The sequence below is a fragment of the Paroedura picta genome, chromosome 1, assembly GCF_049243985.1.
Source record: "Paroedura picta isolate Pp20150507F chromosome 1, Ppicta_v3.0, whole genome shotgun sequence".
NCBI lineage: Eukaryota > Metazoa > Chordata > Lepidosauria > Squamata > Gekkonidae > Paroedura > Paroedura picta.
This window is the reverse complement of record NC_135369.1, coordinates 17,593,773-17,616,566: the sequence shown is the minus strand read 5'-3', so window position 1 is coordinate 17,616,566 and position 22,794 is coordinate 17,593,773. Positions and strand designations below refer to the sequence as shown.

Here is a 22,794-nt window from a genome sequence, read left to right as displayed (position 1 = left end):
ACCGAGCGCCTGTTGCGGGCCGCCGACAAGCAGCCCTCCCCCCCCCCAACACACACACGCAAGCACACCCCGGGCTCGTCCTCCCAGCGCCTTGGCAGGTGGAGGTAGATTGCCCTTGCAGGGGGAGGCTCCACCTTGGCCGGGGTGGCTGACAGCCTTTCCTTGCTGGAGACTGCTGTGACATGTCCCACTATTGTTATCCAGCCCTTTCTTGGAGGGTGGCACAGGCAGTGCTCCCTTTCTTTTGTTCCTCCTCACAACAACCCTGCAAAGTGGGCTGGGCAAGTGAGCTTTGCAGCTGCAGAGGCATTTGCACCTCACCTGAGAGACCCATCTTGGCCTGGTGACAAAGAGCAGCAGCTTCTAATCTGGCAAGCCAGATTTGATTCCCGCTCCTCCACATGCAGCCAGCTGGGTGACCTTAGGCTGGCCACAGTCCTTTTGGAGCTGTTCTCACATAGCAGTTCTCTCAGAGTTCTCTCAGCCTCACCTACCTCACAGGGTGCCAGTTGTGGGGAGAAGCAGCAAAGTCAGCCACTTTGAGACTCCTTCAGGCACTGAAAAGTGGGGCCTAAAAACCAACTCTTCTCTATGTCCTCCCTCCTGAACACTCTCCAATAGGGCAGAAGAAGAAGAGTTGGTTCTTATATGCCGCTTTTCCCTACCCGAAGGAGTCTCAAAGCGGCTTACAGTCGCCTTCCCATTCCTCTCCCCACAACAGACACCCTGTGGGGTGGGTGAGGCTGAGAGAGCCCTGATATCACTGCTCGGTCAGAACAGCCCAAGGTCATCCAGCTGGCTGCATGTAGGGGAGCGCAGAATCGAACCCAGCATACCAGATTAGAAGTCCGCACTCCTAACCACTACACCAAACTGGCTCTCAGGATACAGCAGGATAGGATGAGCCAGCAGACCCTGCCCCCCACACGTGGGGGCAATAATATCCTTAGGAGTTTCTACAAGAGCAGCTTGCAGTTTGGCAGAGGCCCATCCCAGATCCTTCTGCACAAAGAGGCAAAATGACTAGAAACGGTTTAAAGAAATTTGGGGGGGGGGGGCACCCACAAAACCCCCACCCTTCTGGTGGCATCTTAAAAGACTCAACAGACTGCGGCAGAAGTTCCCACTGCCCTATATCTAAGGGCTTTTAAAGAGGCTCAAGGCTCCCTTTTTCGTTCCTGGCTGCCAGCGAGTAACACGGCTACCCCTCTGGAATTCATTACCAGAAAGCTATTCTGTGCTCGGCTTTGGCACTGGCGCACTCAGCTGCCCGGGCGCCTGCAGGAAAAGAATGCCCAGCTTCCCCAAGGTTCTGTCCTCAGCAGGTCACAACTTCTGCCTGGCACCAATGCCAGCAAAGCGAGCCCCAGTTTGGCCTGGCACAGGAATCTCGTTCGAGGGAAGGAGAGGCTGCCAGCCCAGCTCCATTCATACTACAGCTGCCCGATCCTGATGGGCCGGAAACCAACATCAGGCGCTGCTCGGGGTCTCCAGGTTTTTCTCTCCCCCTGTCCCCACCTGCGCCCGCCCCCCAGGCAAAGACAACCGTGTCCGTGGGCCTAGGCAGAGTGCCCACAAGGACTGCCTTGGGTGCGTATAGATTGAATATGAAAAACAGCCCATATCCGCTGGTGCACACAAAATCATAGAGTTGGAAGGGGCCACACAAGCCTTCTCGTCCACCCCCCCCCCCTCGATGCAGGATCAGCCTCAAGCATCCAGGATAACGATCTGTCCAGCCGCTGCTTGAAGACTGCCACAGATTTCTACTGCTGTCCCCTTGAAAAGAGGTCTCAGTTCATAGGGACAAATGTGCACCACCCTGGCCCGTGGGCACCTTTTTGCGCATACGCCTGCCTCGAGCCTGTTGTGTCCCTAGACGACAACTTCCGTTAAATGAGAAACAAAACCCACGCCTCGTCCTTATGGCTCAAGGATTATTTCATTCACACCTTGCCTTGCTCCCCAATAGGGACCCCGGGGACTTAGTCAGATTGTGAGCGGGTGGGCGGAAGGGACTGTGTCAGTGCTTGGCTCTTGTGGCCTGTTCTTGCATGCCCAGGGAAAGGCCAATCACCACTTTGGGTTCTGGAGGCCAATTTCCTCTGGGACAAACTGGCCAGAGATTCTGTTGTTGTTGTTTTTTCGGGGCACGGAACTGGGGTCACCGTGGTGGGCAGGTAGCTGCCATGTGCAGGGGGTTGGACCAGATGACCCTGGAGGTCCCTTCCAACTCGATGATTTTATGACCCAAAGTAGCCGAGATCTTTCTCCTTTCCCCCATTTTATCCGCACTAGAACTCTGTGAAGTAGGCTACGCTGAGAGTGTGACTGGCCCAAGTTCATCCAGCAGGGATTTGAACTCAGGGCTTCCGACAGTCTCGGTCACAGCACCACGCTGGCTCTCTAGCTGGGACCCTCCTGTTTTGGGGCACAGCTTCCAATGGACGCAGAATCCCCGGAACCGATTGGCACGGATAACAATTCTTCGGCTGCAAATGGCATCCAGCAAACGGCCAGTGGAGAAGATACATTCTCAGCTGAGTCAGGGAGGGGAAGAAGTTGTCTGTGTTCTGTCCAGGTTGCCAAAGACCAGCATTCCCCTCCCCCCCATTTTTTACTTTAAAAATGAACACCTGTCCTATTGCTTCCTCCCATCCCCTTGGTCAATTCCAAAACATTTGTTTGTTGGCTGCTCAAAGTCAGGTCAGATATCCGAGAGAAGGGTTGCAGATTCCAGATCCTGTAATCACTTCTGGGGAAAGGGGGGGGGGAATATTCCCAAACAAGGCCATGTCCAAACGTAGAGCCCAGTGGCACCTTTAAGACCGACAAAGCTTTATTCAAGGTAGGAGCTTTCCTGTGCATGCACATGTGCGTGCACAGGAAAGCTCCTACCTTGAATAAAACTTTGTCGGTCTTAAAGGTGCCCCGGACTCTAAATTTGTTCTGCCGCTTCAAAGGAACCAGGCTGCCTGCTTGAAGGTCATGCCCATTTGGTGGGAAGGTGCTTTCTAAATCAGCCAGCAGGGGGCGCTGGCAGAATAACACTCTCCCTTCAAGAGAGAGATGCTAGTTGTGGGCTTCACACGTTACCCAGGGGTAGTCAAACTGCGGCTCTCTAGATGTTCATGGACTACAATTCCCATGAGCCCCTGTCAGCATTTGTTGCAGGGGCTCATGGGAATTGTAGTCCATGGACATCTGGAGGGCCGCAGTTTGACTACCCCTGCGTGTTACACAGATGCCGTCATGGCCTTGACATAAAGTTTATATTCAGCGGTAGATTGCAGCTGCACATGAGAAGCTTGCACGACAAGGAAAACAGCTCCAGTTATAGTCCACACGCAACTTTAGTGCCCACCAAGTTTTATTCAAGGTGTAAACATTTGTGTGCGAGCACACGAAAGCTTGCACCTTGAATAAAATTCAGTCGGTCGTAAAAGAGCCCCTGGATTCAAACTTTGTTCTGCTGCTTCAGTCCAGCTCCTGAGTCCAGCTCCAGGTAAGCTCTGCTTGTTAGCCTGAAGTTCTAGCTTTCTTCTTGCGGGGAACTTCTGAAATGTGCACAGAGAAAAGTATTCAGGCAAGCAAACCGTCACAGGAGAGTTCCTTTCCGGATATTTGCATGAGCTGGACAGGAGCTGGCCAGGCGCCTGCCTTCATACACATTAATTTACTTCTTCTGTAACCAATCTTACGTCATTCTCTTCTGTCTTATCCTTACAACAGCCACCCTAGGAGGAAAGGCCTGGCGGAGTGTGGGACTGGCCCAAGGTCACCCAGCAAGCTTTCGTGGCAGGCTGAAGACTCGAACCCAGATCTGCCAGATCTTAGCCTCTGAAGCCCTACACCGTTCTCCTCTGGCTCTCCTCCTTCTACATTCAGTCTGTCCAGCCATCCTCTGGGCGTTCTTTCAAGAGATCTATCCCTTTTCTTCTTCTCATCATTCCTTGCTGTTTTCAACTATCAGTGCTTCTCCCCCCCCCTCCCAACATACACTTACGCAAGTACATGGAGACCCTTCCTGGGGGGATGAGGACATGTAGGAGACGTGAGGCATGCTCCGTGGGGGGGGGGGGCAGGTGCACTCTTTTTCCTTCCTCCCCCCAGCCTGAAAGCTGTGAGCAGGAGTCTTGTGGCTCAGGCCCTTGCGCACAATAAGATTAAACCCGCATTTCGCACATAGTTCCCATTGCAGCGGGGTCTTGCTAATCCTTCATGCGCGTCACTCCTGGCCACCTTCAAAGTCCTTCCCACTCTCCTTCCCCTAACTGATGCCTCCGAGCCCCTTTTTCTGGAGGAAATGGGCTCCCGACGCAGAAAAACATCTGAAATGCCTTGAATACTTTGCCCTCCATCACACACAGACACAATCGCCGCAGAATCTGCCCCGGGGTTTTATTGTAACGTTCTCTTTCCTTATCCATCATTCTTCCCATAAAGCCCTACGTCAGGGGTCCCCAACGTGGTGCCCACGGGCCCCATGGTGTCCGGGCATCTTATTGTGTGTTTTCAGAAAGTGGACAGGGTGAGGATGTGCTTTTGAGTTTCCACCACTCAAGGATCTTCGCTGTGCAAGTGAAGGAAAGCGGTGGCAGCTGCTGGCTGGTTCTGCCTCCTGCGGCAGCCATTTTATGGCAGCATATTTGTAGCTCCGCCTGCCAGGCTGGGTCAGAATTTCAAAGGTGTCCTGCAGACCCCTGCCCCACTTCACCCTCCACCCCAGAGCCATGCTTTGCTTCAGGTCGGCTTTTCTCAGAAACATCCAAGAGGAAAAATAAAGGTAGGAAATATCAGAGGGCCCAAATCCACTCGCAGGAGGATTCCCACTGTGCCTCTGTGTGAGTCTGTGGAGACGGCACAACTACAGCCATCAGCTCCTGCGAGCCTTCTGCATCGCATTTGAGGTAGAGACAAAAGACTTGCCAAAAGAGGATGAAGTCTGCTCTCTGCCTGAGTTGCTGGCTTGGGCTTTGTCCCCTTTCCATAACCCTCAGGGGATGTCTCCGTAGAAGGCATTGCTGGAGCACGCAGGCTGAGGTCCGAAAAACACTTTCCTGCAAGTAATCCCCACTGAATAAAATGGGAAGAAATCTGTTTACGACTGTTCCTTCGCAGTGCAGAGACCGAAGGAGATTGACCCAACTCAGGGTAGGTTTGCTCGCTGCAACTCTGTATGATTAACAGTTCTGGCCTGGCTTTCCTCCAGTAAATCTCTGCCAAGAGGGAGGTGCGAGCAGATCACATCCGAGAGAAAAATTGGGGAAGGCTGCCTGCTGAGTATTGACATGATTCACCTGCTCTGGTTTGATTTTCTTCCTATCAGGTGACACAATCTGGACAGTGACTGTGCAGAAAAGCGAAGCGGGGTGTGCATGTGTACGTGTGTGCCTGGGGGGGGGGCTCCTCGGTGACTAATTCTTGCTCTTTAACAGTCTGCAAAGTAACTCTTTTGGTGCTTCCAATTTAATTCGCGCACCTGGGTGCCTGTACAATGGTTTGATGAAAACACGGCCAGAACAAATGCTGACAGCACGGTTTGATTTCCTGCAGCTAGCTAGGATCGACTCCCAGCAGCAGAGCCTCCCTGCCAACCTACTCCTACGCCCACAGGACATGCCTCAGTGGCACTCCCCTTGCCCATGAGCTGGACGGAGAGCAAAATCTGCACCACAGCTGAGCTGAGTCCTTTGAGGGGATGGAGCCGGGGGTGGTGACAGGATGGATAGCTTGTCCTGCCGTGCTGATACGACATGCCTTGTGTGTTCTTTAGGGCTTGGCTCTATGAGGAAAGGGCACCAGAGAACGCGAGAAGAGCCTGCTGGGTCAGACACTGGTCCACCTAGCATATTGTTATACACAGAGGCCAACCAGTCACTCTGGAAGGCCAAACAAATGGGGTATATGGAGGCCAATAGCCAGCTTGGTGTAGTGGTTAGGAGTGCGGACTTCTAATCTGGTGAGCCGAGTTTGATTCCCTGCTCCTCCCCCACATGCAGCCAGCCGGGTGACCTTGGGCTCCCCACAGCACTGATAAAGCTGTTCTGACCGAGCAGGAATACCAGGGCTCTCTCAGCCTCCCCTCCCTCACAGGGTGTCTGTTGTGGGGAGAGGAAAGGGAAGGCGACTGTAAGCCACTTTGAGACTCCTTGGGGTAGAGAAAAGCGGCATAGAAGAACCAACTCTTCTTCAAGGTCTTCCCTTGCTGCTGCCTCCTGGCCCTGGTATGGAGAGCTTTCCTGCCTCATGTAGAAGGAGGCTCCCTCTGATCCCACCCCCAAAATGAATCTGCCTGATCCCTCTTTAAGGCCGGTGGACCCCCTCTGCTGCCGGTGGATCCCACGGCTGAATTCCTTGTTCAATAAAGCAGTGGTCCTTGGGAGCAGCAGCCAGCCTCACTTCTGTGGTTCTGCTCCCGAGCCAAGGCCAAGGGCGTCATTGGGGGCAGGTTCTGCAAGGAGCTGACCGGGGCGTGGGGAACTACCTACTGGTGGCAGACCACTGGTTCCCTCAGGCTCTACTCCGGGGGACTTCAACAGGGTCCCTGTGGGAGCCCGAGAGCCCACGGACACCTTTTCTGGGGCCCGCCAGGCGTCAATAGAGAGTGGGTGGGACTTTTGGTCCGCTGGGCTTCTGACCGGCCGCTGAAATCCTGACCGGCTGGGCAGATTTTTAAAAACATCACTTTGGCAGCTGCAGCCACCCACGGCACGAGGCTCTTCACTCTGGGACCGAAGGGGAACTGCGGCAGCTGTTCAGGGGCTGGCCCCGCCTCCTGTGGCAGCCATGTTGTGACTCCACCCACTGCGCTGTGTCAGAATTCCAAAGGTGCCCACACACGCCCCTGCTCCACTCTGATTGGCTGTCAAAATCTTGGCCACAAAACTGTCTTCCCCAACGAGAACCCAAACAGGGACCTTCAGTATTCAGAGCGAATGTTCTGCGACTCCCCCCTCCGTCAAAGCAGTGGCCTGAGACGAATTCTTACAGTGGAACATGGTTCTATTTTACAGACAGACGAGCAGTGGAGGGCGGGGCGCTCGGCCCACAATCCGCCCCCCCTCCCAGCCACACACACATCCTCTTCCCTGTACTTGGCTTCGGAAACTCTCGAGCAACCAATGGGAGACCCAGTTCCGGGACCAGAGCTTCACTTGGCGGCCTTGACAGAGTCCGAGGCTACTGTTGCTTGCGGAGTGCTGAAGCGTTGGCTGAGTTCGGCATGCTTCTGCCGCAGCAGTTCCTGCTGCTTCTGGAAGCCATTGGACCTGCAGGGGAACACAGAGGTGAGCAGAGAGTGACAGTCCCCAGGCCCGTTTCCCTGTTGGCCAGTATTGCAGAACTAATGGCCACCTCATGAGAAGGAAGGACTCCCTGGAGAAGAGCCTAATGCTGGGAGCGATTGAGGGCAAAAGAAGAAGGGGACGACAGAGGATGAGGTGGCTGGATGGAGTCACTGAAGCAGTCAGTGCAAATGGACTCCAGGGAACGGTAGAGGACAGGAAGGCCTGGAGGATCATTGTCCATGGGGTCGCGATGGGTCGGACACGACTTCGCACCTAACAACAACAACAACAACAATGGCTCTCGTAGACCACTTATTTATTTAGACCAGTGTTTTTTTTTATACTGCCCTTCCCAGAGTGCTTGGAGCAGCATAAAACATGCTGCTACAATAAAACAGTCAAAACGCTCTTGCATCGTCCTGCATAGTGCAGGGGGTTGGACTAGATGACCCAGGAGGTCCCTTCCAACTCTATGATTCTAGGATTCAAATGATATCTGAGGGACCACCTCTCTGAAGACGTGCTGTGGAGGGCTCTGTGTCCAGCCAACATCAGCTTGCTGACCATCCCCGGCCCCGGAGAGATGTGCCTGGCCTCAGCCAGAGTCTTTTTGGCCATAGCTGCAGTCTGGTGAAAAGAGTTGCCATCTGTGGTGCGTGCCCACGTGGAACTCCCAAAGTCCCAGAGGGCATGTAAGGCGGAACTCTTCCACCAGGCAGCTGGCTGAGTCCAGGTCCCTCTATTACAAGCTTTCTCAACCAGGCTTCTTGACGGTCTTGGAAACATTTCCTGAATGGATAACAATATTTTATATATTTTCTTTAAAAATTTGTTTAGCATTTATTGGGTGATGCAACCACATGTGGTCATGTCGACCCCCCGTCCCAAACTGGCCAAGGATGGGCCTGGAGGGTGTGGAAAGGAGAGGGGCCCCAGGTGGGAGTGTCCACAGCTCTGCTTCCCAACCATATTCTGTACAATCGTGCCACTTAAGGAGTTTCTCAGCACCTGAAGGATGCTTCAAGGGTTTCTCAATGGTAAAGAGGTTAAGAAGGGCTGATCTATTACCATCTAGCGGGGGGGGGGCACAGCCAAGCCGAACCCCCACTGTCCTCCATCCTGTGCTTGGCCGCACTGCAACTGGCCAGGCTAAGAGTGCGAGAGATAGATGTTTGACTCTGTTTTTAACGTATTTTAAAATGTATGCCTTTTGAACCTGCCCATAGAATTTTTACGCCAAAGATACTGGAGTGGTTTTGCCATTTCCTTCTCCAGTGGATCACCTTTGGTCAGAGCTCTCACTTATGACCTGTCCGTCTTGGGTGGCCCTGCACGGCATAGCGCATAGCTCCACTGAGCTACACAAGCCCCTTCACCACGACAAGGCAGCGATCCTTGAAGGGGTCTTCTAATGGAGAAGAGCCTAATGCTGGGAGCGATCGAGGGCAAAAGAAGAAGGGGACAACAGAGAATGAGGTGGCTGGATGGAGTCACTGAAGCAGCTGGGGCAAACTTAAATGGACTCCGGGGAATGGCAGAGGACAGGAAGGCCTGGAGGATCGTTGTCCATGGGGTCGCGATGGGTCCGACATGACTTCACACCTAACAACAAAAACAAAAAATGTATGCCTGTACGGGTTTTTAATTTTATGGTTGTGAGCTGAGGCACCTGGAGAGGGGCAGCATATACATTTAAATATAAATACAATAAATAGAATTAAAGAGCCTCTTGTGGCGCAGAGTGGTAAGGCAGCAGACATGCAGTCTGAAAGCTCTGCCCATGAGGTTGGGAGTTCAATCCCAGCAGCCAGCTCAAGGTTGACTCAGCCTTCCATCCTTCCGAGGTCGGTAAAATGAGTACCCAGCTTGCTTGCTGGGGGGTAAACGGTAATGACTGGGGAAGGCACTGGCAAACCACCCCGTATTGAGTCTGCCATGAAAACGCTGGAGGGCATCACCCCAAGGGTCAGACATGACCCAGTGCTTGCACAGGGGATACCTTTACCTTTAAATAGAATTAAAAAAACAATTTCCATAAACCCCCCAGGAGCTCCCCTCCACTGGGAGAGAGGGGTGAATGAAGTGCTGAGATGTTAAACTAGGTGGCAGGTGGGCGTTGTGGTTTGTTTTTGTATCGAGGCCAGCGTGACGGTGCTGCTCGGAGGGCCTCCGCCAAAGGCCCGGTGGAACAGCTGGGTGTCAACGTTAAAGGCAGTGGCTCCTAATCTGCCAGGCCGGGTTTGATTCCCTGCTCCCCCACATGCAGCCAGCTGGGTGACCTCAGACTAGTCACAGCTCTGATTGTGCTGTTCTCACAGAGCAGTAAAGTCAGGGCTCCCTCAGCCCCACCTACCTCACAGGGTGCCTGTTGTGGGGAGAGGAAGGGAAGGTTTTTAGACCCCGCTTTTCACTGCTTGAAGGAGTCTCAAAGGGGCTTACCATGGCCTTCCCCTTCCTCTCCCCCACAACAGGCACCCTGTGAGGTAGGTGGGGCTGAGGGAGCTCTCAAAGGACTGTGACTGGCCCAAGGTCACCCAGCTGGCTGCATGTGGAGGAACGGGGAATCAAACCCTGCTCTCCAGATTAGAAGCTGCCGCTCTTAATTACGACACCACACTGGCTGTCTGCAACGTGGATGCGAAATGGATTCCTGAATAAATGTTAAGTGCAGATTTTTTTTTGTACCATACCTCTTGGAAGACTTATTTGCTACTTTCAGCAGCATACTTCTATGACTGGCCAGAGCTCTGCTTTCTTAACTAAAGACCCCAACAGCTATGCTGCTAAGATGTCCCACTGGCCTTCTGATGCTTCAGACCTGGTTGCTGCAGTGGTTGAGGGACGTGGCCTCCAATCGGGCAAACAGGGTTTCATTCCCTGCTCCTCCTCCACATACAGCCAGCGGGGTGACTCTTGGGTGAGCCCTGTTAGAGTTGTTCTCTCAGAGCAGTTCTGTCATAGCTCTCTCAGCCCCACCTCCCTCACAGGGTGTCTGTTGTGGGGAGAGGAAAGGAAAGGAGTTTGTAAGCTGCTTTGAGACTCCTTCAGGTAGAGAAAAGCGGCCTATAAGAACCAATTCTTCTTCTTCTTCTTCAGTAATCTCAGGGCTCTCTCAGCCTCACCTCCCTTACAGGGTGCCTGTTTTGGAGAGAGAAAGGGAAGGTGTTCGTAAGCCGCTTTGAGACTCCTTCAGCAGAGGATATGAAAAATGCCTCTTCTTCACAGGAGCAGCCTCTCCCAAGAGAATCCGGGGAGCCAGCTCTGCTTCCAGGGTTCCCTCGGGAGTGGCTATTTCTACTCCCCCTTCCCTGTTCTCTGCAGCTTTCAGTCCCAAAATGTCTGACTAATGATGATGTTATGAGCGGGATGAAGAGAGCCATGACTGGCTTATGCTGGAACAAACATGACTAACCTTTAAAGTGTCACTGGGCTTCTGTTTTTATTCTATCCATCCATCCATCCCAACCCTTTTGGGAAACCCAGGGCCATCAAGAAACCCTCGTTGAGAAAGCCTGGCCTAGTCCGTCATTTTAACCAACATGCCACACCGTCAACTGGCACTGCAGCTCCACGAGCTTCTAGTCCTCATGGCTTTGAAAGGACGCGTGGCTATTTGGTGGGAAAACCTGTCAGATTCTCTGCAGCCGGAGGATGGGAAGATTTCATCCACTGGGGTGAAGCTTCAGGGCCATTCAGAGCTCACCGTGGCACGCTGGGGACGGAGGGCGGTTAATAGGTGCTGGGGCCCAAGGTGGGAGCGATGCGAGGCCCAAGGAGAGAGACGCCACCGAGCCGAGCAGCGCAGAAAGGCTCCCCCCCCCCCGGATAATCCATACCTGGCTCGCTCCTTGCTGTCGTCGTAGATCTGAGTGATCTTGCGGTCCTTCTCATCCATGAAGCGGTTGCGTGCTTCCTCCAGCTTTCTGCAACCAAACGGGGAGGGGGGGGGGTTAAGCAGGAGAAATTTAATAGGGTGTGCTGGCGGGACACGAAAAAAGGAACTAGGCGCAGGGCATGCTGAAGCAAACCGGGATTCAAACCTTTTGGCTTATCGCCTCCCATCAGCTCGTGGGTTTCCACCCCACAGGACCTGCCTCTGCCTCGTGCCTTTCGGAAGCCTAGGCCTGAAGCAGCTCCTCTTCCCGGCCGAAAGGTGATGTGTGGCCCGCCCCTTCCCCTGCAGACAGACAGCGCTCGGGAAATGCTGCCCGAACAAGCGGTGAACCCTTGAAGCGGGGTAGTCAACCTGCGGCCCTCCAGATGCCCATGGACTACAATTCCCATGATCCCCTGCCAGCAGGGGCTCATGGGAATTGTAGTCCATGGACATCTGGAGGGCCGCAGGTTGATTACCCCTGGCTTGAAGAGAGACTCCTGCCGGTTTGTTGACCCTGGGGAACTGAGGCAGAGACGGACCTGCACAAAGCTATCTGGAGTAGGCAGTTTTGTCCTTTTGGCAATGGCTCTCCAAGGTCGGAGGCAGAACAACCTTATACAGTTGGGAGGGATCTCCAGGGATCATCTAGCCCAACCCCCGGCAGAAGGTAGGAAATTCACAACTCCCTGCCCATGGTGACCCCAGTTCCACGCCCAGATGACACCCCCTCCTGCCAAACCAGAATCCCTGGCCAGTCCGGCCTGGAGGAAATTCACCTCCCGACCCCAAAGTGGCGATCGGCATTTCCCTGGGCATGCAAGAAAGGGCCACAAGAGCCAAGTGCTGACACAAGCCCTTCTGCCCACTCACTGACAGCCCTTTCCTTTATCAGCCCTGGGAGCAGTTGCTTGAGCCAGAGGGGCCAGCGACTGTCCCCACTCCTGTCTAGGTTTACCAGCTCAAGGTTAGGTAAAGGTATCCCCTGTGCAAGCACCGGGTCATGTCTGACCCTTGGGGTGACAGCCTCTAGCGTTTTCATGGCAGACTCAATACGGGGTGGTTTGCCAGTGCCTTCCCCAGTCATTACCCTTTACCCCCCAGCAAGCTGGGTACTCATTTTACCAACCTCGGAAGGATGGAAGGCTGAGTCAACCTTGAGCCGGCTGCTGGGATTGAACTCCCAGCCTTATGGGCAGAGCTTCAGATAGCATGTCTGCTGCCTTACCACTCTGCTGCCTTACCACTCTGCGCTCTCTAACATAGGTACATTTTGAGGGTGTAGCTTAAGGTGGGAGGGCTTTGGGGAGAGGAGGAATTTCAATGAGGTATCCGTTCCACGTATTTCTGATAAGGCCTTGGAGAAGGAGCATGTCTACTGGCTTAAGTGGCACTCAGTGCTTAACACCCACTCAGAGCAGCTGTCCCGCCCCCGAGGGCCTCCTCCTCCTCCAACTGGATTGCCTGTCTGCCCAGCAGCCAGCCAATCACCTTCTGTCCCCCCATCACCACCCCCTCCTCCTTCCACTTCCCTCTGAGGCTCGGAGGCTGCAGATCCCTGCCACGTGAGAGCTGCTCCTGCCAGTGAGTTCCCTAACAGCTGCCTGCAGCCTTTACAGGTCCTGGGGGGAGGGGGAGGCCGTCCACAGAGTTCTTCCGTTCCCCCCCCCCCCAGCACCTGTTGTATTCCTGAACTGCCCAATGCATCCCTTTTCGCCAGAAAAGGACGGGTACCTTGGGCTGGTTGCTCTACAAAGACTGAGATGCACCCATACTGAGCTCCTTGCCATTCTGCGTCTACATCCTTTCTTTGATTGCTAATGCTGCTGCTGCTGCTGAAGATTTATTGTCCCCGCCTGTGTAAAGGCCTGAAGATTTATTGAAACTGGTATATTACCGGAAGCCTATTCAGCCTACAGCATTGCTAAATGGATTCCCCCTCCCTGAATTGCCTTTTTTTCCCTGTGGACTGCCAAGTTTTGGATGCAGAAAAAACAAGAATCTTTAACATGTGTGGTATCACACTGAAATTGTTTCTTAGCCTTGATTGTATATTGTTTATTGCCGACATGAACCTGTTTTTTGTTCGCTGATTCAGGATGCAAAGAGTTTCATGGGCCCAACAGCAGGACACTTTTCTCATGAGCCGTGCGATCTGCCCCATCGTCTCTCCCCATTTACAAACGTATGCTGTGCTGCATTCTGCAGGGGGGCTGGCCTAGATGACCCTGGAGGTCCCTTCCAACTCTTGCATGATTCCATTCTTTCCTGTTGGTTCCAGGCCTCTAAAACCCTCTAGTGCTGGTTATCGAACGTTCCATTGTGATGACTGTACCGACTCGCTATGTCTAATCCGCCCGGCGTCCCTGTGAGGCGGGCGAACTATAAATCAGGTAAATAAAGCAAGTTGAAGAAGAAGAAGAATAGTTGGTTCTTATATGCCGCTTTTCCCTACCCGAAGGAGGCTCAAAGCGGCTTACAGTCGCCTTCCTCTCCCCACAACAGACACCCTGTGAGGTGGGTGAGACTGAGAGAGCCCTGAGATTTCTGCTCAGTCAGAACAGTTTTATCAGTGCTGTGACTAGCCCAAGGTCACCCAGCTGGTTGCATGTGGGAGAGGAGCGCAGAATCGAACCCGGCATGCCAGATTAGAAGTCCGCACTCCCAACCACTACACCAAACTGGCTCTCCTTCTTGAGAAGGAGGCCTGGCTGGAACAGACTGTTTCTTTCACCTCTGGTTCCGCCGGCCGGCTTCCCCCTCTCTCTGAACCATCCGAGCACGCCACACTCAAAGGGAGGATATTACATGCAAAGCGTGTCGTCCATACGGTTACCAGTCGCCACTGCCCTCTTCTGTCTCCCCCCACCCTGCTTCTCTGAAAGAGACACAAAAGAGTGTGTGTTACCCATTTAATAAATACCAGGCTCTATCAGGCAGTGGAGGGAAGGGCTAATTAGGGGGCAGAGCACCCCCCCTCCCTTCCCTGAGCCCCATTTCCATTACAAAAGGAACAAAACTGTTTTACCCCTTGGTGCCCTCTGGTATGTTTACACTGGGCTCCGGGAAAACTGGGACGGGTGGATGGAGAACCAGAGCTCAGCCCGTTGAGTAGGCAGGCAGCATTGTCCCTCCCAGAATCCTTTGCAAACATGGCCATTCTTTGTTAGCTGGCCAAAGAAAAGGAGGGGGGGGGAGTTTGTGAACTGATTGATGAGTGTGCCCCCACTCTGCCTATTTCCACGCCACCCCCCCCGCCCTTCCTCTAATTCTTTCTCCAAGGGATACACTCAAGGGATTGGGAGGAGAGGAAAGAATAGGCTGGCAGGCTCCTGGGGAAACGGCTGGCCCCAAACAATGCTTGTGTGGCCTCCCTGGGGAACAGAAGAGGGTGGGGTGGGGGGGTTGTCTCAGGATCCCCCAAAGTTCTTATGGGCAAGCGATGTGGAAGCGCAGTCGGGCTAGAGCCGAAACCAAGCCTCTCTGACTCAGGATGCATTCATACAAAATGTCCAGGGAATGGAACTTGCCCTGTGGGATCTCCGTCACTTTGTTGTTGTTAGGTGCGAAGTTGTGTCCGACCCATCGCGACCCCATGGACAATGATCCTCCAGGCCTTCCTGTCCTCTACCATTCCCCGGAGTCCATTTAAGTTTGCACCGACTGCTTCAGTGACTCCATCCAGCCACCTCATTCTCTGTCGTCCCCTTCTTCTTTTGCCCTCAGTCGCTCCCAGCATTAGGCCCTTCTCCAGGGAGCCCTTCCTTCTCATGAGGTGGCCAAAGGATTTGAGTTTCATCTTCAGGATCTGGCCTTCTAAGGAGCAGTCAGGGCTGATCTCCTCTAGGACTGACCGGTTTGTTCGCCTTGCAGTCCAAGGGACTCTCAAGAGTCTTCTCCAGCACCAGAGTTCAAAAGCCTCAATTCTTTGACACTCGGCCTTCCTTATGGTCCAACTTTCACAGCCATACATTGCAACTGGGAATACGTCACTACAAGCATACAATCTCCGTCACTACATGCATACAATTTTGGACACAGCGTTCCCTTAGAGCACCACACCAATTCTTTTACAGGTCTGCAAAGCACAGCACTGGCAATAGGTTTTTCTATCGGCTGAAGAAGAGCTGGGTTTTATACTCCGCTTTTTTTCTGCCCGAAGGAGTCTCAAAGTGGCTTACATTCGCCTTCCCTTCCTCCCCCCACAACAGACACCCTGTGAGGTGGATGGGACTGAGAGGGCTCTGACAGAACTGCTCTGAGAACAGCTCCAACAGGGCTGTGACTGTCCTACGGTCACATGGAGGAGAAGCGGGGAATTAAACCGGGCCCTTCAAAGGAGGGGGCACTGCTATTAGCCACTACACCAAAGAGCTAGGACTCATTTCCTCTTGAGCAATGAGGAAAAGAAGCTCCTATGCTGGCTGCTCAGAGTTCAGCAGCCTGGAATGCAGCTGGCAAAGGAGACAGGAGGATGAGGTCATGCAGGTGGGCGGGGGGACACACACAGGTGGATGCCCAAAGGCCTGCGGTGGGCTGGGGATGAACCCGAGCTGCTTTAGAGGCTGGCACCTGCTGGGCTCCTGGCTGCTTCCTCCTGCTCAAACCTGTCCGTAAATAAACATATCTGAGCAAGGGGCCATAAATCACCGCTGCTCGCATCAACTCTCCAAGGAAACAATCTTGGGAAAGGGCAGTATCTGGGTTCCCCTGCCACTCAGGGTGGGAAAGGCAGTGCCAGCGGATCTGCACTCCACCCTAACGGGTCTGTCTTCTTTCACGGCTCATCTTCCATCCGGGTTGGGATTCCACCCTGCATAAGCGCCCCACCCACCCACTCCGTTTATGCCCTCCCCCTCCCCGCCCTCTTCCGTGCCCCCTCCCCCTTTCAGACTTAAGTGGGCATGTTTAATTGCATTAGGCTTGATTAAAGGCTGCTCACGATTAATCTCTCCCTGGTCATGGCTGGCTAATTAGGCAATGGATTAGAATCAGCACTGGCTGGCAGCTGGCCTTGGCAGGCTAGGCTGTGCAGGGAGCAACGACACCGATTGGAGACAGTTTTCTAAAACCTCCTTTTTTTTAAAGCCCCCCCCCCCCAACAAAACTCCTACAGCAGGGGTCCCCGACCTTTTTGAGCCAGCGGCCGCTTTGGGAATTCTGACGAGGTGTAGTCGGTGCTGTCACAAAATGGTTGTTGCAGGAGCCGGAGCCAGCTACGAAATGGTTGCCCCAACTTACCTGAGGGGCCTCGGACTGTGGCGGGAGTGGCTGCCAAAGCAACTAAAAAAAAAAAAAATCAGCACAGCCAATCCAGAGCCACGCTGAGCAAAAGCCTCACCTGGCTTCACCCACTTCTTAAAAGCACTTAGGCCGGCACCATGTTGGGGAACGCTGCCCTACAGAAACCTGTCAGGGCAGCTGCACAAGGATCCCCCGAGAATGTAAACAGGGACTTGTAGGTGCAGCCAAAGGTGTGGGGCAGCTTCCTGAGCCCTCTCAGGGCCCATTCTCCCTTTCCGGCCTGCAGAGGCAGCCATATTCTAAGCCCGCCCTTTGTTACACTCACAGAAATGTGTAAATGTAACCGTGGTGTCCTGCCTTTGTCTAGCGGGTCCATGACCCGCAACTGGGGGGCATCCTGACCTGATTTTGGTGGCGTGAAGGGCGCCGATGCCATTTTTCTGTTTGCTTAGAGTTTGAAAACAAAGATAAAGGCTGCGTTTTACCAGCTCTTCTTGCAGCCCAAAAAGGCCCATGCTGCAGGTGTGGAAAGAGAGCTGGCGCTCTCCGCCTCTATGCCAGCAGACAGGAGAGGTGACCTGACTTCCGCTGCCTTGGAACTGGAACACTGTTGTGGATTATTATGGTTAGATGCGCAACGAGAGATTCGGACAGCTGCTGGAAAAGCATCCGCATCACCTGCTAACAATATGAATCAAGGACACAAATCCAGCACGCGTAAAGGCCTGAAGCAACATATGTCTCCTTTCTTTTTGCGTTTTTTATTTTATTTTGTTGTTTAGGGACAGGCTCTGGGGACCCTCCATCCCTCCAGATACCTTTAAACCAGGAACCAGACACCCTGTGAGGTACGTGGGGCTGAGAGCTCTAAGAGAACTGCTCTGTGGTAACAACTCTAAGAGAACCATGACTGGCCCAAGGTCACCCAGCTGGCTGCAATTGGAGTGGGGAGTTAAACCCGGTTCCCCAGATTAAAGTCTGCCACTCTTTAACTCCTACCCCACACTGGGACTCTGTGCGGTTAACAACACAAGTCAAGGAAGCTATAAAAATTAAATAGGCCTCTTCTTAAAAGTAGAAGCTCTGCTCCAATGAATTGAACAGAACAACCAGATGCTCTGGCAAAAGAAATCTAAGTCAATAATTAAAGGTAAAGGTATCCCCTGTGCAAGCACCGAGTCATGTCTGACCCTTGGGGTGACGCCCTCTAGTGTTTTCTTGGCAGACTCAATACGGGGTGGTTTGCCAGTGCCTTCCCCAGTCATTACCGTTTACCCCCCAGCAAGCTAGGTACTCATTTTACCGACCTCGGAAGGATGGAAGGCTGAGTCAACCTTGAGCCGGCTGCTGGGATTGAACTCCCAGCCTCATGGTCAGAGCTTCAGACAGCATGACTGCTGCCTTACCACTCTGTGCCACAAGAGGTTCTTAAGTCAATAATTAGGCATGCAAAAACAGATTTTGAGGTGTGGGTTGCTGAAAGCATGAAGACAAACAATAAACATATTGTTTATTGTGTATCCAATATGTGTATCCAAAGCAGGTAACCAGCCAGAGAAATGGAGCCTTTAAATGACAAGCTAATAAAGGAATTGTCAACGGAAGACCGGCGGAAAGCAGAGCAGCTCAATGACTTTTTAAATTCTGTATTCCATGACACAGTCCCTATTTTCAGGAAGGGATCTGAAGAACAGAGCAAAACTGAGGTGACCCAGACGAAATTCTAAAGAGGTTTATAAAATTATACATGGGGTAGGAAAAGTCGCCAAAGAGAATTTTTTTCTCCCTCTTCCAAAATACCAGAACTCATAGGCATCTAATGAAACTGATGGGCAGTAGGTTCAGGGTGGATTAAAGGAAATGCCACATTACACAGAGAGTGATTGAAAGGGGATTAGAGAGATTCACAGAGAATAAGTCTCTAAAGGGCTACTAGCTAAGGTGATTGAGGGGGAACCTTCACATTCACAGGTCTGAACTACTATGTGAGGCAGGAGGCTGGACAGGAGGGACCATCCCTGGTCTGACCCAGCAGGGCTCTCCTGATGTTCTTATGAGGGGAAGGCCTTGGCCTCCCTACCCTGTTGCTGGCCCTGCAGAGGGACTGGCTGGCCCCTGTGTGAGGCAGGAGGCTGGACTAGATGGGCTCCGGTGTGATCCAGCAGGGCACTTCTTATGTTCTCATGAGCCACACTGAGATTCAAACCAGAGACCTCTGGCTTTATTATAGCTCATTCTCTTAGCCCTTTTACTACAGTAGCTTTCATAAAATGGCTTCCATATTCAGGGTGGTGCTTAAAGGAGCGTTCATGACAACTTAGCATCAGATCTGTTTCTTGGTCAAGTGTTTCTCTCCTATGGAAGGAGGGGGAGGGAAAAGATGCAAATCCTTTTCGGATTGCATCAAACAAAACATCGCAAGTGAGACAGTCAGGAGGACCCAAGGGCTTTGCGTCATTGTTTGGGTTGCTGCACTTCTAAGGGGGATGCAAACAAAACCAGGGAGGATTTGAGGAGAGCATCAAAGATGATAAAAGGATCTGGAATGCATGGCCTCGGAGGGGAGAAAGGCCTGGGCAAGCTTGGCTTAGAGAAAATATTAAAGGGGCGCCGGAAGGAAGGGGGAGAGGTTGACAGCAACACAGACTAATGATCGGTGGAATCATCCTCGCGGGAGTCAAAGATGGCTGCAAGACGGCAAGACTTGCCAGAAAAGACAATAATGCTAGGAAAAGTGGAAGGCGGTAGGAAAACAGGAAGACCTGACATGAGATGGATGGATTCAGTCAAGGAAGCCCCGTCCCTTAGTTTGCAAGACCTGAGCAAGGCTGCTAAGGACAGGATGTCACAGGGCTGCTGTGAGTCGGAGGTGACTGCAGGACACGTAACACATGGCGGAGGTCCGACAATCTCAACCTGCTGTCCCTCTCAGAACACTGAAGCTGTTGACTTCTCTCTTCCAATTTACACTTGTGTTTATTTCATTTTTATTTATTCAGGTGATTTTATTTATTATGGTATTTAAAGACCCCCACTCTTGGCCCAGCCCTTATTGCGATGTCTCAGGGCGCTGTACGCAGGACCAGTGGGGAGTGAGAAGATGCACCAGAGTCTTTGGTGCAGCATGAACAAATAAGAAGATGGAACCATAACAGCATTTGGGCAGTCACAAACAGTTGAATGGCTGTGAAACAACCAGTTGAACAGTTGTATAGCTGTGAAAGTTGGACCATAAGGAAGGCCGAGCGGCAAAGAATTGAGGCTTTTGAACTCTGGTGCTGGAGAAGACTCTTGCGAGTCCCTTGGACTGCAAGGCAAACAAACCGGTCAGTCCTAGAGGAGATCAACCCTGACTGCTCTTTAGAAGGCCAGATCCTGAAGATGAAGCTCAAATACTTTGGCCACCTCATGAGAAGGAAGGACTCCCTGGAGAAGAGCCTAATGCTGGGAGCAGTCCAAGCCAACATGACGAGATCTTAGAAACAGATGGGGTGAGCCTTCCTGCGCAATCCAAGGAAACACTCGACAAATTCTTATTCAAGGTTTGTTTTAACAGAAAGGAGTATAGGAAATGAGGGTCAAAAAGAAGAAAGAAAAAGAGACTCCCCTGTGTCTGAAAAGGACCTGGGAGAAAAAACTACAGTGCAGAGTCAGGCCAAGGCTCCTCAGCACCCTCTCCTCCAGCAAGCGTCACACAGATGGCAACAGGATCCCTGCAGGGAAGGCAGTCTAGGGTTGTGCGTGGTGGCGTCCGAATCGGCCTGGAATGGCCGATTCGGCCGCCGCCACACACAACCCTAGAAGACACGATTGTGCTACATGCCCCTACATTATTGTGCTACATGCCTGCTGGCAGGGGCTTCTGGGAATTGTAGTCCATGAACATCTGGAGGACCACAGGTTGACTACCCCTGCTCTAACGGTCAAAAGATTTGCAAACAGCCTATCGGAGTTGCCTCCAGGGGACCAGGCAGGAACCCCTGTTGAAGCTGGACACCACGCCAAATGACGAGGAGCCTTAAGCCGATTAGCACAAATGTGTTTTGTTTTTTTCTGGGCTGGTGGATTTATTTGGAAGGTGGCATACAAGGCGGAGGGGATTGTGCAACTTTGCCAGGGCTCTGGATTTGGGACTGGGCGCGGGACGCGGCAGCTTGAGAATCACAAGCATGCTTTCTTCCTCTTATAAAACAGAGAAAGGTCACACTATAAGGCTGCAAAAACAACCTTTGATCATCCGCGGGCGAGACAGGGGAGATGACCGGGGAGATAGAGGGAGGCAAATGGGGAGACGGAAGGAGAAAGGGAATGAATTATTCCTGTCTGTTTTCAATGCAGCAAATGTGGGGTGGAGACCTATGCTGGAGGGAGCTACTATTTTTTTTTTTGGGGGGGGGGAGGCATCTGAAGAACTTAATCCAATAGTGACACTGATACATGAAGTGGCTTTATAATAAATCAGACCCTTGATACAGCGTCTGCTCAGAAGAAGAAGGTTCTTATACGCCGCATTTCTCTACCCAAAGCAGGCTCAAAGCGGCTTACATTCACCTTCCCTTCCTCTCCCCACAACAGACACCCTGTGAGGTAGAGGTGAGGCTGAGAGAGCCCTGATATTATTGAAGAAGAGTTGGTTCTTATATGCCACTTTTCTCTACCTGAAGCAGGCTCAAAGCGGCTTATAGTTCCCTTCCTGTACCACAACAGACACCCTGTGAGGTGAGTGAGGCTGAGAGAGCCCTGATATCACTGCCAGGTCAGAACAGTTTTATCAGTGCCGTGGGGAGCCCAAGGTCACCCAGCTGGCTGCATGTGGGGGAGTGCAGAATCGAACCTGGCATGCCAGATTAGAAGTCCGCACTCCTAACCACTACACCAAGCTGGCTCTCAGACTGGCAGCAGCTCTCCAGAGTCAGAAGCAGTGTTTTTTTCACCTCCTACTCAATCCTTTCCGCTCGAGGTGCCAGATGACAAACCGCCAAGCAGTTGTTCTACCTCCCCAAAAAGTTCTTAGACCTCGCAGTGATTTTTTTTCAAAAACTAACAAAGTAGCTATTGGAGAGAGACAATCAAACTGCTGCCAACTCACATGCGGAGTACCACAGGGGCAGCTAGCTCTCCTATTTTCTTTACCATCCTTATGCGCCTCGTGCAGAGTCAGCGCAGATGTTCGGACTTGGATGCCATCAATATGCCATCAATATGCTTACGGCTGATCCTGTGTTGAGCAGGGGGTTGGACTAGATGGTCTGTATGGCCCCTTCCAACTCTATGATTCTATGATTCTATGATTCTTCCAGGCATCTGGTTGGTGTTGGTGACAGCATCTACTGCCCACCCCCAAAATCCCCTCCCACTCAGATATGCCCACTCTGCAGGGCTACGGTCATAAAAACCTACTTATGTCATGGCTACTGTTGATGATGCCTCATTGTTGATGATATTGAACTTATATTGTACTTTGTTATGCGATTCATATTCTCTGTAAACTGCCCTGAGCCGAAAGGGAGGGCAGTATATAAATGCAAGAAAACAAACAAACAAACAATCTCCAGATCCAAATGGCATACACACCCAAAAGATCTTAAAGAACTCAAATGAGAAAGGATTGATCTTCCATCAGGAATGCAGCAAACGCCAGGCCGAAACATCAGGGGAAAGCTTCGGCCTCAATGCCCTGGTTGGTCACTGGGCGAAGCAGGATGCTGGATTAGGTGGACCCCTGATAGTCTAGTCTTAGAACAGAAGTCTCAGCAACTAGACAAGAGGATGGGATAGAATAAGACCCCACCTGGAAGCTGGCAACCCTGTGCTCAACCAAAGACCCACAAAGGGGGGGGGGTGAGTGGTCCAATCTATGAACATGGCGTGTGCGTCAAGAGCTGCACAGGGGTCCTCTTGATCGGAAAGGTTCACCCCGTGCTTTCTCAAACGGTCTTGAATCAGGAGCCTTCAGATTTTTTTTTTCCTTTATGAGCTGTAAGCATTGCAGATTTCGGGGGGGAAAGGGGCGTGTGTCTGTGTGTCATCTTACCTGAACGCGACAAAGTGCACAAGCAGGCTGCCCAGCATCAAGAGCAAACAGTAGCCGAAGATCTGCCTGTTCAGCTCCTGCATTTGTTTCAGCTTAGGGCCGGAGAAGGACTCTGGAGGAGGACGCGGGTGGAACTGCTGCCAGTAACGGATGTTCTCATTGATCTCCGACTCGTGCCTGGGGGGACAGACCAGGAGAAGGATCAGCTATGGGTGGGTAGTAATACGCAAGGCAGCCCCACACAACCCATCAGACGGCTGCTTCGGAGGGGGGGGCAGCGAGAGAGAAATAAGATTGTTTAGAACATCAGGACGTGGGAGGCTGGACAATCAATCAGAGAAGCAGCAGGCAGG

General features: G+C 52.4%; 1 protein-coding gene across 3 annotated transcripts in view; it reads right to left on the bottom strand.

The window, feature by feature from the left end:
• Positions 1-6,984: 6,984 nt before the first annotated feature.
• The window catches only part of DNAJC4 (DnaJ heat shock protein family (Hsp40) member C4), a 74,059-nt gene continuing 58,249 nt past the window's right edge, over positions 6,985-22,794 (bottom strand). The window contains exons 5-8 of one of the 3 annotated variants that reach the window (XM_077324113.1): positions 22,442-22,618; positions 16,405-16,434; positions 11,126-11,212; positions 6,985-7,271 (exon numbers count right to left, since the gene is read on the bottom strand). In XM_077324113.1, coding sequence (XP_077180228.1) covers positions 7,154-7,271; positions 11,126-11,212; positions 16,405-16,434; positions 22,442-22,618 — 412 coding nt within the window. In that variant the 3' untranslated portion in view covers positions 6,985-7,153. Of the gene's footprint in view, positions 7,272-11,125; positions 11,213-16,293; positions 16,435-22,441; positions 22,619-22,794 lie in introns of all 3 variants that reach the window. The other 2 variants (XR_013228625.1, XM_077324123.1) reach the window with 2 other exon arrangements.